At 43.6% G+C, this 18,820-nt stretch overlaps 1 protein-coding gene across 1 annotated transcript in view; it reads left to right on the forward strand.

The window, feature by feature from the left end:
• The first annotated feature begins 984 nt into the window (after positions 1-984).
• mapk13 (mitogen-activated protein kinase 13) overlaps positions 985-18,820 on the forward strand; it is a 73,972-nt gene continuing 56,136 nt past the window's right edge. The window contains exons 1-3 of the mRNA XM_084334083.1: positions 985-1,386; positions 15,892-16,021; positions 18,502-18,560. Of these exons, the coding sequence (XP_084190209.1) occupies positions 1,274-1,386; positions 15,892-16,021; positions 18,502-18,560 (302 nt within the window). The 5' untranslated portion in view covers positions 985-1,273. The remainder of the gene's footprint in view (positions 1,387-15,891; positions 16,022-18,501; positions 18,561-18,820) is intronic.

Below are 18,820 nucleotides of genomic sequence, written 5' to 3' on the forward strand. Positions count from 1 at the left end.
CTATCTTCTTGTCGCATTTCACACAATGTTGGCGTGTAATATCTTTATAGCTATGAGAAATGTAAACGCCTCTGGCTGCTAGCCATGTGAGTCAGATGCAGGTTTACAGCTCTGCTCAGGGTGATTTCAACGGGTATGACTGTTGGCACCACCGCTAAAAATATGCAGCCCGTTTCCATTCAAAGAAGCTCAAACAAGCTTCTATGAATCCACAATGTCCGCCTCTCATTCATTCGGTCACAGCTCCGGGCTGTAGGTTAGAATTTGATGACAGGGCTTGGCGCAAAAGGGGCGTAAGTGACACCTCAGGCGAAATTGAGCTCTTGATGAGCTCTTTCAAATGGTAAAAGAATAAGTTGACTATAATTTAACTTGTTCAAATAAAGGCAAAAAAAGGCCTAAGTGGGAACTTCCATTGAGTTTGGCGTTTGGCTTTGCTCTCCTGTAAAATTCTGAAAATGTCACTTTTGCGCTAAGCCCTCTGTTAGTCTAGTCTTGATTTTCTGGTTTCTGGGAGAGTTGTTTGTGTTCACAAATGTTGACAGATGTACCCCAACCAACAAAAGAACAATATGCAAATTGTTTTAACCCAGAGGTGTATGGTCAGGTGACAGGTCACACCTGTGATTATCATTTAAAAAATGAATGGGTACCGTACAGGCATTTCTCAAAGGGCAACCTTGTGGTTGCAATGATACCGTGGTGTTGTGATTTGAGCCGTTGTAACTTGTTGCATAACTTGATCTGTAACTGATTGTATATGTTTTATTAGTCATCTTTGCATATTATCTTCAGTGTCTGTTTCCCCCCTGTGCATGTCCTGCTGTGTGGTTCTGATTCATAAACTATAGCTCATTGGCCAGGCTGTATAATTATGCACGACAAGTACCACCTCCTATAGCGTGGGTGTGGATAAATTATCATACACAGTCATATTGACATGTTTTAGCAAGCAAGCTATCTGGTTCCAGTGAATACTTTCAGGGGATTCGGGAAGCGGCGGTTACAACATCTTTAGTCGTCTATATCGCAGGGGATGAATCTTTTCGTGAATACCGGTGTGTTTTTGCCAAGGGGAACGATGCACACTAGCTCTTACACTAGTCAAGTGACTCTATAGTAGGCTACTACAGACAAGTGCCGACAATACAGTATTGTGTGACCTTTCCAACAAGTGATTCTGAAAGGCGTAGGAGGTGGGGGAGAAGAAGTAGCCTGGTATATATACGCTGCTCGTCTTTCTACCCAGGCGTTACTTTAGAATCTCAAAATCATGGAAGCTCGGGCACATTTTTCCAAAGAGGAAATCAACAGCACCGTATGGGAGGTGCCGGAGAAGTACACGCGATTAAAACAAATCGGGACAGGGGCGTACGGCACTGTGTGGTAAGTTCCTTGTCGCAGGGCAACTATTTGGTGTTTTTTGTGATCGTTGTTGGCTGCAGGATACCGAGTACAGTGCGGCATTGTATGGTCGAGTCGTGCATTGGTCACTACACAAACCGCTTGCATGTACAGTAGACGTATCGCATTAATGCGGGCCTTAATTGACAATGTATTCAGTGTCCGGCGCAGAGGTCCGGTATGAAATGTTACAAATGTCAAGGCGTCGCGTGCTGTCAACATTGCCGACGTCATCGTTAAATAAATGTTACACCGTCGGGCTCTAACCTGCAGGCTGCTACAATATACTCTAACACTACTACATAGTAGCCAAATATAGCATTATATAATGAAATTGAACTGTATACTCGTCTTCTACATTGGATGGTTCGTTTGCAGTCTCTCTTGGTCTCGTGCTATTTGGGATCTGTACTGTCTGTACCTCACGCGCTGTGTGTGCACTTAGTTGTGTGCAAATCGTGTGGTGAACGACGAGGTTTCGCGTCGAGAGTGAAAGTAGCGAAACACGCATTCAAACGGATACAGGGATGCGTTCTTCATGGGACGAGGCCCGTGCGCATGTAGCTTTTCTCCAACGCGTCCGGGTTCCCGTTTTGCGCTCTGATTGGCCAGGTCATGTGACATGTGCGCCAATCGTGGGATGGCAAGTTCTGCGCCTATTTCCAGGTCGAACAGCCTGCAAACTACCTAACGCCTAGTTTATCACTGGTTAAGCTTAGGCGACTCTTTCGAAGTTGGTTAAGGTTACAGTTTGGAATCAGGGCAGGCGTTCTATCGCCATGCTCTAAGACGAACTCTAACCTTAACCAACTTCGAAAGAGTGCCTAAGCTTAACCAGTGTAGAAACTTGCGGTCCCACGATTGGGCGTACATGTCACATGACCTGGCCAATCAGAGACGCGGCAACACGAACGTGTTGGAGAAAGGCTACAGGCGGCCTGCGTAGCCAAAGATTTGAGCAGAAGCACGCACATGCACGGATGTGCACGGCACGCGTGTGCACACAGGAATGAATGCGCTGCACTTGCTATAAGTACCCACCTGGGCTACTTTGCATATCAATAGCGCCAGTCGTCAGGTGTGTTAAATACGTTCTCGGATACATTCACACCTAACTTGTGAATGAAATGTGTTACATTCCATTCGTAGAGGCAATTAGGCATCGTCTTTAGTCTGTGCCAGATCATGATTATAAGGCTCCTGTCTGTGCTTAAGCGAGGGAACATTTATGCGCATGCGCGGGAGCGCGCGCACACGCCGGGAGCGTGCGTGCACGTGACGTCATTAGCGTGCATGCAATCAGAGTTGATATGAGGAATGCACCGCTGCGGATAGACTAGGTACAGACTAGTACATATCATAGATACGTTGCTGCTTTATATCATCTTTAGCTCGTGTTGCAATGTTCTCGCACTCAATTTGTTTACAGGCCTATTAGGCTACGTTCAGACTGCAGGCAAAAGTGGTGTTTTTGCTGACATTGTGAATAGCACAAATCACATGGAATCTGATCTTTTCAATTCTGATTTGGGCCATTTTTAATACGTGGTCCTAAATCAGACACAGGTTAGATTTATTTTACAATGTGACCTCAGTCTGGGCCGTTTCTATGCATAGGCGAGCTAGGTGGTTGCCTAGGGTGCCAATGGCTGGAGGGGGCACCAACAAAAAAAAATTTTACATCTTATTTTGGAGATCGAGGTCATACTGTGACACTGAAATTAAAAAATATTTCGTCAACTAAAATAGGCCACCTATCTATCATTTCCAGAATAGGCACGGTGGTGTAGTGGTTAACACTGTCGCCTCACAGCAAGAAGGTCCAGGGTTCGATTCCCGCTTGGGGACCAGGTTTCCATGATGCCAGGTACTCAGGTGGGGGATCTCCCAGGCCTTTCTGTGTGGAGTTTGCATGTTCTCCCCGTGCTTGCAAGGGTTTCCCCCCGATAAACCCAATGGAAAAACATGCACAACAGATCGCTAACGCTGTGGCGTCCTTGACGAAGACGGACAGGAGCACTTGGATTGGTCCCCGGGGCGCGGCTCACGTTGACGCCCTATCTGCTCCCGGCTGCCCATGGGGGGAAGGACAACGGGATGGGAAAAGTGCAGAGAGACATTTCATCTGCGACTCAGTGCATGTGTGTGTGTTCCTGTGGGTCGCCCATCTTGTGTGTGTGTTAAAACTGCATGACAAATAAAGACTTCTAGTCTAACAATTATAATGTACATAACAGAAGCATTTTGTATAAAAGTATTCTGTACTTCTGCACAACTAATTTTTTTTTCACTTTTTTGTTTATTATACTTTTTTTGAGGACATAGAAATTATAAGTATATGTCTGCATATATACATTATTGTATTGTCATTGTCCACATAGAACACATAACAACATTAAACAAAAACAAAAAAAACAAGAAAAAATAAAACTGAGTTCAAAAGTAAATAATAATACAAACAAACACTGACTTGGTCGCACGACAGTCGTCTCAAACGTATATACATAGTATATCAAATATATAGCACATGTTTAGGTACCCAAATATGCTTCTCCAATGTATATCCGGTATATCAAATAACTCATGTTGAATTAACATTCACACAGATGAATACCAACAAGCAGCATACAAATTGCTATTCTGGAATAGTATGGAACTGTACATCATCCACAAGTACAAGGAATGAACCCCACGTTTTCTTGAACATAGATGAAGAACCTCTCAGAGTGCATCTTATCTTTTCAAGTTTGATAAAGTATAGTATGTCTCTAATCCAGTGAAGGTGAGTGGGGGGAGCAGCGGACTTCCATTTAAACAGAATCAGCCGCCTGGCCAGTAGAGTGGTAAATGCCACAACGTGTGCTTTGTGCTTTGAAAGTGATAACATAGGTGGGGAGTATCCAAAAAGCGCTGTCAATACATTTGGTTCAAGATTTGTCTCAATACTTCCCGAGATGGTTTCAAAAATATTTGTCCAATACCTGTGCAAGGAGGGGCATGTCCAAAACATGCGAGTATGTGGCTGGGGCCGAATGACATCTATCACATATAGGATCGATATCTTCATACATTTTGGCTAATCTGACTTTCGTCAGGTGTACTCGATGAACAATTTTGCATTGTATCAGCCCGTGTCTTGCACAAATAGAAGAAGAATGAACAAGACGTAGAATGTCAACCCAAATGTCATCCGAGATCTCCTCCTCTAAAACCTCCTCCCATTTACTTTTAATATTGTGTATTGTGGTGGGACATAAGGAGAGAATGAGATTGTACATAGTCGATATCATGCCCTTGATGGAAGACATCGGGGTTAAAAAGGAGTCGATGGGTGTTACCTCTGGAAGGTTGGGAAATATAGGGTTAATGCTACAGACATAGCTACGAATCTGTAGATACTGAAAGAAATGTCGGCTATGGATTGAATATTTCTCTGATAATTGCTGAAAGGAGGCAAAAACATTATCTATATACAGGTCACCTAGTGTGTTAATACCGAGTGAGGCCCATAAGGAGAATGCTCCATCCATCAATGAGGGGTGAAATAAAGGGTTAGCTGCTATCGGGGCCAAGTGGGATAGAGTTTTAAACCCAAAGTGGCGTCTGAATTGATTCCAAATTCTGAATGTAGTTTTAACGATTATATTTTTGAAGTAGGGGGCCAATGGAGAACTAATGGGGGCATGTATAAGACCGGTTAGTGAAGCAGGTTTGACAGATGAGGCTTCGATGTCAACCCACATAGGGCACACCAGAGGTTTGTCTGACTGTAGCCATTGCTGTATGATTCTGAGATTGGCTGCCCAATAGTAGGCTCTGAAGTTAGGTAGAGCCATCTCACCCAGAGATCTACGCCTTTGTAATAGAGCTTTACTAATTCTGGGAACTTTGTTATTCCAAATAAATTTGGACACTAGGCTGTCAATTTTTTGAAAGAATGAGTGGGGAAGAAAGATAGGCAGGCACTGGACAAGATAAGAAAACCTTGGGAGAGAGTTCATCTTAACGCAATTGATACGTGCAGCAAGAGAGAGAGGTAATAATGACCAACATTCAAAATCTTCCTGAAATCGAGTCAGTAGAGAGCCAAAATTAAATTTGAATAGGTCCCCAAATGTATCCCTAATTTGGATACCGAGATATTTGAAGCCATGGGGGGACATTTTCAATGGGAAGTTATGCAGTGGATAACTTCGAGCTTCTGCATTCAATGGAAGAAGTTCACTTTTGTCTAAATTTAGTTTATACCCTGAAATACGGCCAAATCGGGTGAATATGTCAAGTGCAGCTGGAATAGATGTGGAGATGTCAGACACGTATAGAAGCAGGTCATCTGCATATAGGGAGGTCCTCTGTTCAACACCCCCTCTGATTATACCTTTTATACGAAGGTCTGATCGAAGTGCGATGGCCAACGGTTCAATGACAACATCGAACAGGAGTGGGCTCAAATTGCAACCCTGTCTCGTGGAGCGGTGTAGATGGAACTGTGCTGAACGTGTGTTGTTAGTCCTTACTGAGGCAGTGGGAGATATCCCCACTCCACACGGTCAAAAGCTTTGGCCGCATCTAGTGAGATGACAGCCTCCGGGCTAGTTGTGGAGGAAGGGTTATATATAACATTAAAGAGACGCCTAATGTTGGAAAATGAATATCTGTTCTGGATAAAACCTGTTTGGTCTGGAGATATGATAGTGGGAAGGACAGGTTCTAAGCGCATAGCTAAGAGCTTTGATAGAAGCTTTAAATCTACCGTCAACTGACTGACAGGACGATAACTTCCACAGGATAGGGGGTCTTTATCTTTTTTTAGCAACAGAGAAATCGAGGCTTGAGTAAGGGATGGGGGTAACTTAAGTGACCTAAATGAATCTGCATACATGTCAATTAAAATGGGTGCCAGTTTATCAAAGAATTTCCTGTAGAACTCTATAGGGTAACCATCTAGCCCCGGACACTTCCCTGTTTGCATAGAGTAGGCGGCCTCTCTGAGCTCATCTATCGTGACTGGTCCCTCCAGCCCCGTGGCAGCCTCCGGGTTTATCTGTGGTATATCCAATGAATTAAAAAAATTATCATAGGCAGAAGGGTCAGAGGTTTGTTCAGATGTATATAAGGAGGAATAAAAGTTTTTAAATTCTTCATTAATTAGCTTGGGATCCGTAGTTAAACCATTGGTTGTCTGGATTTGAGGGATCTGATGTGAGGCAGAGGCCTGTCATAACTTATGGGCCAATAATTTATTAGACTTGTCTCCATGCTCATAGTAAGTCTGTCTGGATTTAATCATTAGATCCTCCACGTAAGCAGAGGAGAGGACATCAAATTTAGCTTGGAGGGAGAGACGTTCTTTATAGACATCCGGGGATGGTTGAGTAGCATGTATGCTATCTAATTGACTAATCTGCTTAGTCAAGTCACTCATCTGTCTTTTTCTAACCTTCCTTTCATAGGCACGCTATATGAGATTATCTCACCCCTCAGATATGCCTTCAATGTCTCCCACAGTAAAGATGCTGAAATCTCAGGGGTCTTATTGGTTGATATAAAAAAATCGATTTGGTTGTGTATGAAATTAACAAAATTCTCATTTGACAATAAACGGCAATTTAGGCGCCAGGGAGGTGGCGAGTTGTTATATTCCTGGAAGCACAACTCCAGAAGCACTGGAGCATGATCCGACAATACGATCGCTTCATAAGAGCAGGAGTGTAGTGATGGGATGAGTCGATTATCAATCAGAAAAAAGTCAATACGAGAATAAGTTTGATGAACATGTGAAAAGAAAGAATATTGTCTTCCTTGTGGATTTAAAAATCGCGAGGGGTCAGAGACCTTGAATTCATTCATAAAAGCATGAATGATTTTGGCAGATCTTGAAGGTACACTATTCCTGGGTGATGAGCGATCTAATCTAGGATTAATCCAGACATTGTGGTCTCCACCCTGAATCAGATAATGTGTTGACATATCTCAGGTATCCTGGCAAACTGTTTGAAAAAAGTTCTCATTGTCCCAATTGGGGCCGTATACATTAGCCAGAATTACTGGTACATCATACAGCCGTCCTATAACTATCACAAATCTCCCGCCAGGATCTGAGATAATATCGGAGTAAACAAAGTTGACAGATTTATGGATTAGAATGGCTACCCCTCTGGATTTCCCTTGAAATGACGAATGATAAACCTGACCCACCCATCTCCTCTTTAATTTGATATGATCCGTTCCCTTTAAGTGGGTCTCTTGAAGGAAAGCAATGTTAGCGCCAAGATGTTGAAGATGATGTATCACCTTACTACATTTGATCGGTTGATTTAGGCCTCTGCAATTCCAGCTGCAAAACCTAAGTACACCTCCCGACCGCTGTGCTGATCTAGGTTGGGTCATAATACCGGCAAGATAATGAATAAATGTGCTGGGTACACCACAAATGAGAAACACTGAAAACAATCAAATAAAACTGCAATAGGGCGACCAAGCCAAGTACACAAAAATAAAAAAGAACTGATGCAGACAACATTACTCCCCCTTCCCTCCTCCCCGCTCCCCCTTCCCTCCTCCCCCCTCTCCCTTCCCTCCTCCCCCCTCTCCCTTCCCTCCTCCCCCCTCCCCCTTCCCTCCTCCCCCCTCACGCCGAAGCATCTCCCGCTGAGATACGCGTGTGGTGTGGTGCTCGGAGCTCCTGCCCTCATTTATTTTTTAACCTCTCCTCCCCCCATGTCCATCATGAAAAATAGTTCTTCGATTTCATCCATGTCAAATTGTGTAGAGTTGAAAGAAAGTCATTGCGAGCGACAGTATTATAGTCTACTAGGGGTTGGGTACACCCCTTTCACTTGGTATGGTCCGTGTGACGTCACTCGTTGTTGCAGGAAGTATGATCGCAAACTTGACTGCAGGATAGTGTATACAAAACAAATTCAAACCGATCAGAACTAAACAATCAACACATACCACGAGGAGGGGATTTAACAACGTCTTACCTCCACTCTTGGTGGCAGAATGCAGAGTCAATGTGTAACTTACGACGACAGTTCGAGTGTCTCGAGAAATTCTCTCACCGCCGTTGGATCGTTGAAGAGGATGATGTTGTTCTCTTGAAGGACTCGCAGTCGATTTGCATATGCAAACCCTCAGAAGATACTCTTCTGAATGAGCACTTTGATCACCTCGTCGAACTCTCTGCGCTTAATCCGCACCTCCCTTGGCAGATCCTGACGAATGGTGAGTTTGATTCCCTCTTCTTGCATTGGTGTCCTCTTTGCTGTTTGTAGTATCATTTTCGCATCTCTGACCCGTAGGAGACGAATCAATGTTGGTCTTGGTGGTTTTCCTGGCTCAGGTGGGGTTCGGCCGGAGCGCATGGCTAGTTCTAGGTCGATTTGTTTGTCGGGGATCTTCAGCCAATGTGGTAACTTCTGTTCAATATAGTTAATGAGTTCTTGTCCATGTTCGGATTTTTCTGGGAGACCCAGTAGAACCAAGCTCTTCATCCTTTCTTTGTTTTCTAGTATGTCCAATTTTATTTCTAATGCTTGTATCTTCTTATTTGCACTGTCTGCTGACTTCTTGTTGGTTGTCAGAGTGTCTTCAGCTGTTGAGACCCGGGTTTCTACTTCATCCAGGCGTAGCTTCTGTGTCTCCAGTGCTTTGTTGGTTTTCTTTAGCGTGACTTTGATTGCCGATACTTCGGTGGTCATATCTCCCAAGCGTGTGTCGATGCCATCCAGTCGTTCTACTACCACAGTATGTTGGTATTTTAATTCTGACATAATTGCCTGTAATGTAAGTTCAGGTTCATCCTTTTCGGTTTCTTGTGTTTGGTCCTCGCCGAATTGTTTGCCTTTGCGTGTCGTTCGACCAGTGCCACCACGACCACCACGATCTAATGACATCTTGTTGTCTGTACTTTTTACTCTAAGTTGGAGTAAAAGAATAGTTAAATTATTCACTGAGTGAAGGTAAGAAATGATATTAAAGTCGAGGAAATGCAGAGCTCTCAGCTCAGGCAGCCATCTTGTTCAGCACACCTCCTTCTGCACAACTAATAAAGAAACTTGAATGTACAGGTGTAGAGGCGGCTCTGTGTAGGAGTGTTTCAGGCTGTGTCAGGGTTCGAAATTAACGGGGGCTTGGGGCAAAATGCCCTCGAAAATTTACCAAATGCCCTCGATAATCAGTTAAGGGGGGCAAAAAAAGCCCCCGACAGTTTACTAATTATATATATAATTATATATATGCTCTACAGTGCGAGCATTTCTTCGTATTTGCCCCTAATAATGTGTGTGTGCGAACCGGAAAAATCAATTACTTGCAGTGTGCGAGACAGACAAGTGATTGTGAAGATTACAAAACAGCTCCGCTGTTAATAGTTCAGATTGAAACTGGACTGAAATTCAGTTTTTGGGTGGAATGTTTGTTCCAAGGAGGAGGGAGGCGGGGCCCGCTGCGTGTTACAGGGAGATGCTTCCAGGCACTTGAGAGGTGCTGCGAACACAGACAGAGCGCTCTGCTCTCATCAAGCATTACACTGCTATCTTAACGTTAGCAAGCTAAGCATCTGCATAGCGCGACCTGTGTAACGTTAAGTAACTTGTGTTCGGCGGGGAAAGACCGTTCCATTTGTAACACAACTCCAATTTGTAACATCCAAATCCGATCCCGATGCGCATTTCCTTCATTCCACAGCGCTGAGCGCGCAACGTATTTCATTGATCGATCTGGCCAGAGCCTATACTCACAAACATTGCGTGTGTGGGGTTTTTCATCAATTTGAAACAAGCCTCTTGACTGTTGGAATTAGGGATGTTAAAAATCTAATAATATTATTCAATATTAGACATTCATTGATCCAGAGGCAACCGGTTATTCGTCTGCTATTTGTAGATATATCAAGACAACAACACAACTTGCCCTCAGGGACAATAATATTTAATCTATTTAGATAAGAGTATGTATGTATTATTTACAGATAATTGAAGGTACCTCAAAACATGAAACCAAGCCATGATGTCACACATCGTGTGTGTGTGTGTGTGTGTGTTACTTGAACAATTGTCACTGTGCTCCTAAATTTCTGTGTGCTCCTAAATTTGTATTTAGATTTTATTTATTAACATTTTATTTAGGAGCACATGTGCTCCTTGGGAAAAAGGTTAGCGTAGAGCCCTATATATGGAGACATTAACATTACGTTATCAAACATAGGGACGAAGACTGTAAAAAAAAGTGTCAACAATGTTTTATAATCTTTATGTTAATTTTCATTATAAAAATGTTGTGCCCCCGAAATACAAAAAAAAGCCCCCGAAAATCAATTAAGGGGGGCAAAAAAAGCCCTTGAAAAAAAATGTTAATTTCTAACCCTGGGCTGTGTGACGTACAGGCAGCTCTGTGTAGGAGTGTGTTTCAGGCTGTGTGACGTACAGGCAGCTCTGTAGGAGTGTGTTTCAGGTAGTGATGTGCCAAACGGATCATTTCAGTGAGTGAGCGATTCGATACACGCTCACGGCAATGAACCGATTCACTGAATCGACTCACGGCTCAGTGACACTTCCGGAGGAAGCTGCGTTAGCCAAACTATGAAGCGCGCGCGCGCGAGCACAAAAAAAATTTGGCCGATGTTATACAATTACATACAATTATACATACAAAGGGGATGGAGACCAAAGAAAGACTTTCGTCTTGTTTACATCAGGATCCCCCTGTTTACATCAGTAATCATCGGTAACATTTAGAATTGATTTCAAGGTCCTCCTCCTTATATACAAAGTATAAACATTGCGATCATCTACAATGTTAGATGAAAATCAGGGATGCAGCCTTTGCTAACTATGCACCAAAGTTATGGAACACACTACCTATGGACATTAGGGAAGCTAGATCTCTTAATATTTTCAGAAATAAGCTAAAAACGTACCTCTTCACCATAGCCTTCTAATACACCCCGCTGTTGATTGTACTGTAGCACTATTTTACTCTGGCCATTCTATTGCATAATTTTACTATCTATTCTACTATTCTATTATTGCACTGTATTATTGGTGTGCAAACCAGTCAACTTACAAAAAAGAGCCTGTTGGAGGATTTCAACAAGATAAATGCGATAAATATAAATACCTTTATTATCCCGAGGGAAATTTGACACTGCAAATCGCTTAATAAACTTTTCAATCAATCAATCAATCAATCCAGAGTGTTATGCACCTATAAATAAAAGACCGCTTTAAAGCAGTTCTAGGACGAGGGTGATCAATTGCATATTTGCATCACGTTACGTTAGCATAGCCTATTCATAGGCTACTGTTGTTTAACAAAAGACACTCATTAGCGCCACTCGACTCCTATACAACCAAATAAGTATGCTATTCATTCAGTTGTCTGTGTCAATGTCTGTCAATAGGTATAGTACTACTATTCATTCAGTTTCTCATAGAAACGTGTCAGACTTTGAGCCCCCGATCGACGATATCCGTTGAGTTCAGGACTTCATTAAGCCATTTGATGGAGAAGCAAGGTGGAATGCTTGTATCAAGGTGATGCTCCCAGTTAGCATGCCAGACGTGAGCGATTCGACTCACGCTCACGGCAATGAATCGGCTCTTATGAACGAGTCGCTCATGACCGACCCATCACTAGTTTCAGGCTGTGTGACGTACAGGTAGCTCTGTGTAGGAGTGTGTTTCAGGCTGTGTGATGTACAGGCGTAGAGGCAGCTCTGTGTAGGAGTGTGTTTCAGGCTGTGTGACGTAGAGGCAGCTCTGTGAAGGAGTGTGTTTCAGGCTGTGTGACGTACAGGCGTAGAGGGAGCTCTGTGTAGGAGTGTGTTTCAGGCTGTGTGATGTACAGGCAGCTCTGTGTAGGAGTGTGTTTCAGGCTGTGTGACGTACAGGGGTGCAGTCGTAATATCCTATATCAGAACTGCCTGTACGCTGTTTAAATGGCACCACGTGCACGTGCGCTTAACAATGAAGGACAGTTTCCTTCTGAAGCACAACTTAATGCCTCATCCTTCCAGTCGGGACCATTTGTCACATGAGAGCTCCACAGCTCAAGCAAACCCCCACCAATTGGTACAGGGCTTGTATTTTGGTTTTGCACTTCTCTTTCTTTGTTATGCTATCGGTATCCTATTGTTATGCAAAGACTAGGTGATAGATAAGTGCCGGGTACTTGGCACACGGCACGACGAGTCGAGTGAAAGTTGTGAAAGCATTTTTGTGTGCACGCGCATGCACATCTGTGCGCGTACTTCTGCTCAGAAAACTGCTGGGTCGGCGTGGTACTGCGTGGGACCACCACTGGACCACTTGTGACGTACAGGCGTAGAGGCAGCTCTGTGTAGGAGTGTGTTTCAGGCTGTGTGACGTACAGGCGTAGAGGCTAGTATCAGATATCAGGCTGGTACAAGGCTAGTATCAGATATCAGGCTGGTATCAGATATGAAGCGTCTAGATCAGCTACAGAAGCACCGGATTGAGTAGATTAATGTGGAGGCTGTGCTGAAGCAGAAGAGGCTGAGAAAAACAAAACAGCAATTCTCCTACGAGTTTCCTGATGAGCCTTTCAGTGATGCACTGAAACAAATGGAAGTTTCCTTCTTCATCCAGGTTGAGGATGTCTCCATTGGATCACTGCATGAGCGATTTCAGACCTTAAGTGAAGTTGAGAGCAAGTTTGGGGTGCTTATCAACTTCCCGTTCCACTGAGGAGCAGAAACAGCCGTGTGCAGCACTAAGTATCTCCCTCACCTGCAATGGCCAGTCACACCTGGATGGAAAAGAACTTTCATTGGAAATGCAAAATGTCCCAGATTTTCCCAAGGCCAACATGACCACCCTGGAACTTTGATCCTTTCTACAGGAGAAGAAACTGAAAGAAATGTACCCAAATATGTGGGTGGCCCTCAGAATTTCTGCCACTTCTCCAGTGACTGTAATAATAATAAATAATTTAGGACCTGCTCAGAGGTCATCAATCGGCACGTATCTGCGATTAACCCATCCCGTCGTCCTTCCCCCCCCAAGGGCAGCCGGGAGCAGACAGGCGTCAACGTGAGCCGTGCCAGGTGACCAATCCAAGTGCTCCTGTCCGTCTTTGTCAAGGACGCCACAGCGTTAGCGATCTATTGTTGTGCATGTTTTTCCATTGGGTTTATCTTATCGGGGGGGGGGGGGACCCTTGCGAGCATGGGGAGAACATGCAAACTCCACACAGAAAGGCCTGGGAGATACCCCACCTGGGTAACTAGCATCATGGAAACCTGGTCCCCAAGCGGGAATCGAACCCTGGACCTTCTTGCTGTGAGGTAACAGTGTTAACCACTACACCACCGTGCCGTAATAGCTTCTGCAGAGAGTAGCTTCTCAAAATTGAAGCTCATTAAAACATACTTGAGGTCTACAATGTCACAGGACCATCTCAATGGCCTGTCTATGAGTATTAACACATTGGGCGGCAAAAAACGCTTTCCAGCGTTATTGCCCGCCATGCGTTGACCGCCAACATCGCTGTACAGCGTTTTTGAGATAAATATTTCATTTTTTCGCCTAGCGAAACCCTAGATGGGACTGCAACGGCTCAATACCGCCGCCTGGTGGATGGTCGGGCGAGTTACACTCTCGCCAAAACCGGATGTTGTCATCGGTGCGTCGGGGAAATTCCTCCGGCAGTCACATCTCGCTAAGGGACTCCTGACAGACACTATAGTACATATGGATTGCTGCCATAACGCAATAATCGATATGATTTCGGCGTTTATTGCGCCATACAAACCGGAAATGGATCTAGGTGATCGGTGTCGAATAATTGGGATCTTTCTCCTCCAGTATCATTGGCGCACGGTAATCGTGTAAACAGTGTATTTTCAACCCGGTTGTGCATTTCCTTGTTTGCAAACAGTCTGATCAATATATCCACCCATACTACATAAAGCCGTTACTGATGATCAAGGAATTATAAACGACCCCCCCCCCCCCCCTTTCCTCCACGCATGATGAAGCATAATGTATACCGATCATATACATTTGAATTTTTTAATACAGGAGGAACGCCAATCGATAATCTATCATATGCGTTTGGGCCTATAACTAGCAGAAAAGATTAAAAACATACTTATATTCTCGAAGGTATTAACACAACAATGTATGAATGAAAAAGTATAACGTTCCCACATCCTGAACGATAGATAATCGATGTTGAATGGGCCATAGTAATGTGAATATAGCAATACAATTAAAAAAAAAAAAAAGTTATAGCCCTGCAAAGAAGGTAAACATCTCCATATGCTTACAGTGTTGGCAGAGAGTGGTATAAGATGGGCACAACCCCCGGCGGTCAGCCGGTGGTCAGTGGAGGGACAGTGAGGTGTTTACCTTATACGTATTTGTTGTGATACTTCTGTACAAGCAAAACCTGAGGGGACGTATCGTAACCGTCTGTGTTTGAAAGTAGGGCTGGGCGATATGGCCAAAAATGATATTGCGATAACGATATCAATAAAAAAAAATCAACAGATGTATGTTTATTTTGCAGCAATTCTTTGTTGTTGCCGCCATCTTTAGTGTTACATCCCCTCACACTCCAGTTCTCAGGCTGCAGCTGGTTTGAAAGCGAAAGTAAACCGGCTTCTCTGCTGGCTGTGGCTCCAGGGGAGTTGGCTCTGCTAGTTTCTTTTCTATCTTTTGGTGCTTTTTTGGTGGACAAACCACTGCACATGTGCACTGTGACTCATGACTGGAGACTAGCTCTGCTAGCACACATAGCCTACTGTGTACAGACGGTTTCAAACTGTATTTTAAATTAGAAAGCAAATTAAATAAAAGAGAAAAATAAATCTCAATTTGGTCAGTATTGTCATTTGGACAAGCAAAGCCATTACTTTAAGTTGCAGGCAAGAAAGACAAGTCTGTCCACTGTCTCTGGTTTTAAAACTGCCCTGTTGCAGGTCAGAAAAAAAAGAAGATTTTTTTTTTTAAATATATCGCGATAATTATCGTTATATCGCCCAGCCCTATTTGAAAGCATATTGAAAGCAGAAATTGCTCTCTTTCACCACCTCCCCACCCCTATTGTCCACATCAACTGCACATCAACGTATAAATGAAACTATAACTGTGACTTCAGTGTCCTCCATGTTTACTAACATCTTGTTATTGTTCATTTACGCAGCCTGTTCAGCGAGCGTGGCACACTGGAATCTGTAGTACCAAACGTGAAATTGGATATGAGCAATAAAGCATAATTGAGCACAAAGGCTTGCAGTGTGAACTACCCTTTGACCCACAATATGTGATTAATGGATCTCACATTTGGGGGCTTTTGTTTAATAGGAGAATATCTATATTATTTTAGCTATTTATGCTCATCTGTATTACTGGTATGTATCTGTCTGTCTATCTATATATCATCTATCTGTCTATTATCTGTTTGTCTATCTATATATAGTATATCTAGTCACCAGCTATTTCACGGTGTTTGTTTCAGCTCATCCTTTAATGAGAAGACTAAAGAGAAAGTGGCCATCAAGAAGCTTCATAGGCCATTCCAGTCAGAGATCTTCGCCAAGAGGGCCTATCGGGAGCTACGGCTGCTTAGGCATATGAAACACGAAAATGTGAGTCGGAGTTTATAGACCCAACACATGTCACCGCTGCAGGCTTCTGCAGGTTTGAAAGACCTTGGTTATTATTCGCCAATCATAACAAATCTTCTCACTGTGCAACATTTCTTTATCTGGGTTTTTTTGTATACATTTTGGGACACAGGGGCATAGCAAGTGGGGGGAATAGTGGAACTGATTACCCAGGGCCCTGCACTGGGTGGGGGTATTCAGAGGGTCTGGACTACTAGGTTTGTTTTTAAAAGGTTATAAAGGTAAAGAAAAAAAAGGTGCATGCTATTAAGGCTTAAAATGTTCCTTTTATGACTAAACGAGGCAATTTTGTGTGTGGTAATAACAGTGTTGCCCTTATTTCCACTATGGGTGTGCCTGCAGGGAGCGAAATTAACTTTTTGACTCACCGGCCAGTGGCGGGTAGATGGGAAGAATCTACCCGCCAAGCATATTTCTTACCTGCCAAATTTCTTTTGATTAAAAAAAATATATATATATATTTTATATAAAAAAGATTTTTTATCTGCGAGACATCGCCACCACGCAATAAGTCAAAATGCTCGCTATCTGCAAACAGCTCCACTGTCTGTGTGTATACTTGAGTAGCCTCCAGCACCAGCAAGGATTCTCCGGTGCTGCAGCTAGACCCTATATTCAGCTAGACCCTACATTCAGCATGCAAGGATTCTCCGGCGATGCAGCTGGACCCTATTGGTATAATGTTACGGTTCTTTGGTCAAATCACATTCAACATGCCCTCAGCTAGAATACGCATTGAATCAATGTTATAAGACATTGATATCAGGAGCTATCTGTAGCTACTGCTAGCCCGCTAGATAACGTTAAGACAATTTAGTTTACTGGGACATATAGATCTAACGTGAGCTAGCTAACGTGAGCTAGCTAACATGAGCTAGCTAACGAGGGAACGGAGGTATTATGCACTCGAGTCGACTATTGCTGGAGCATTTGTTGATATCAGCAGCTATCAGTAGCTAGCCAGCTAGATACCGTTAGACAATGCCTCGTCATGTATTAAACTAAAAGTGAATAGTTGACTGGGTCATTGTTTAAAGGGGAACTCCAACATTTTGGGAAATTAGCTTATTTAACATCTTCCCTGCAGTTAGACAAGAAGATACATACCTTTTTTGTCTCTGTGCGTGCATTTTAGCTTTGGGAATAGACCCTCCGTTAGCATAGCTTAGCTTCATCACTGGAAGTGAGGCAGGACAGTAGCCTTACAGTGCCTTACAGTGTATTGCAAGGTCTGACATTGACCAAATTTGATATGCATGACCTTGGTGGGCTCTAGGTCAACTCCTGAAAAGGGGGTCAATGTCAGACCTTGCAATCAAAAGTTAGGGGGCGCACTGAAATTATGGCAAGGGTTATTAGCCCCCTAACTTTTGATTGCAAAGTCTGACATTGACCCCCTTTTCAGGAGTTGACCTAGAGCCCACCAAGGTCATGCATATCAAGTTTGGTCAATGTCAGACCTTGCAATACACTGTAAGGCACTGTAAGGCTACTGTCCTGCCTCACTTCCAGTGATGAAGCTAAGCTATGCTAACGGAGCGTCTATTCCCAAAGCTAAAATGCACGCACAGAGACAAAAAAGGTATGTATCTTCTTGTCTAACTCCAGGGAAGATGTTAAATGAGCTAATTTCCCAAAATGTTGGAGTTCCCCTTTAAACAGTAACGGTAGCTCATGGAGGTCCGCTCTTCTAGACTAGAGCAGACTGCCTCTGTGTTGATACGAGCAGAAGCCCTTAGCCAATAGTATCCCGCTGCAGGGCTGGGCGGATATGACTCGTTGCCACGTTTTTCTTTCAAAATAAGTATCATACGAACCGAATGTTGCTAACTGCCGGAGCCATCGATATTATGACTGGAGATGCGCTTGGGGCGGAAATGAGACCCGCACAGATTTTCAAAATAAGAGTATCGTTATGAACTTGATTGATTGATTACACTCCACACGGCGGGCAGACCTCTCAGTGGGAGGCGCCAAACGTAAAAACTGAGCGCCAATGGCGGGCTCTAAATTCGCCCCCCTGTGTGCCTGTATAACTAATCTGTTAGATTGTCTGGAGATGCGTGCATATGAGTCACGGATGAGGCGGAGAGAGGGGCTCTCTCCCCCAAGATGCATCATGTGCAGAGGTCCCAGAATTCCTTGCTACGCCCCCTCAAAGACGTATCAAGGACTCTAAAAGTTATACTGTGCAACAGACACAATGTGAACATGAAATTGCATAGAGTGCATGCTATATAGTATATCTAAGTGACTTCACATGTGCTCACTCACTATACTGTACAGGCTCTAAACTCGGGCAGGTACCACACACCTTTCAGAAGTTAATATGAAATAATATGTCACTTCCCTGTGTTCTGTGTCTCTATCTGTAACACATGGACTCTCTCCCTCGCTCTCACTCTCTCTCCTTCTCTCTCTCGCTCTCTCTTTTCCACCAGGTGATAGGCCTTCTTGATGTGTTTACACCTGCCTTGGGGTTTGACGACTTCCAGGACTTGTGAGTATTTACGGCCATGATGGAATATCCCTAAGGCAGAGACGGAAAATGTCTTTGATGATAAATAGATGTAATACTGGGCTGGAGTATCAATCTGACACTGTTGAAACCATTGTGGGAAGCTGTTGCTTGCTGTTGACTTAGCCAGATATAGTGCACATGTCATCCACAGGCAGGTACCAACAAGCTATTTTACCTTTGTGATTGGTGCCAACTTATAAACATAGTTTGCAACTTCATTTAGGGTTTCACTACCAACC

The sequence above is a fragment of the Notolepis coatsorum genome, assembly GCF_963971535.1.
Source record: "Notolepis coatsorum genome assembly, chromosome: 17".
Classification (NCBI taxonomy): Eukaryota; Metazoa; Chordata; class Actinopteri; order Aulopiformes; family Paralepididae; genus Notolepis; species Notolepis coatsorum.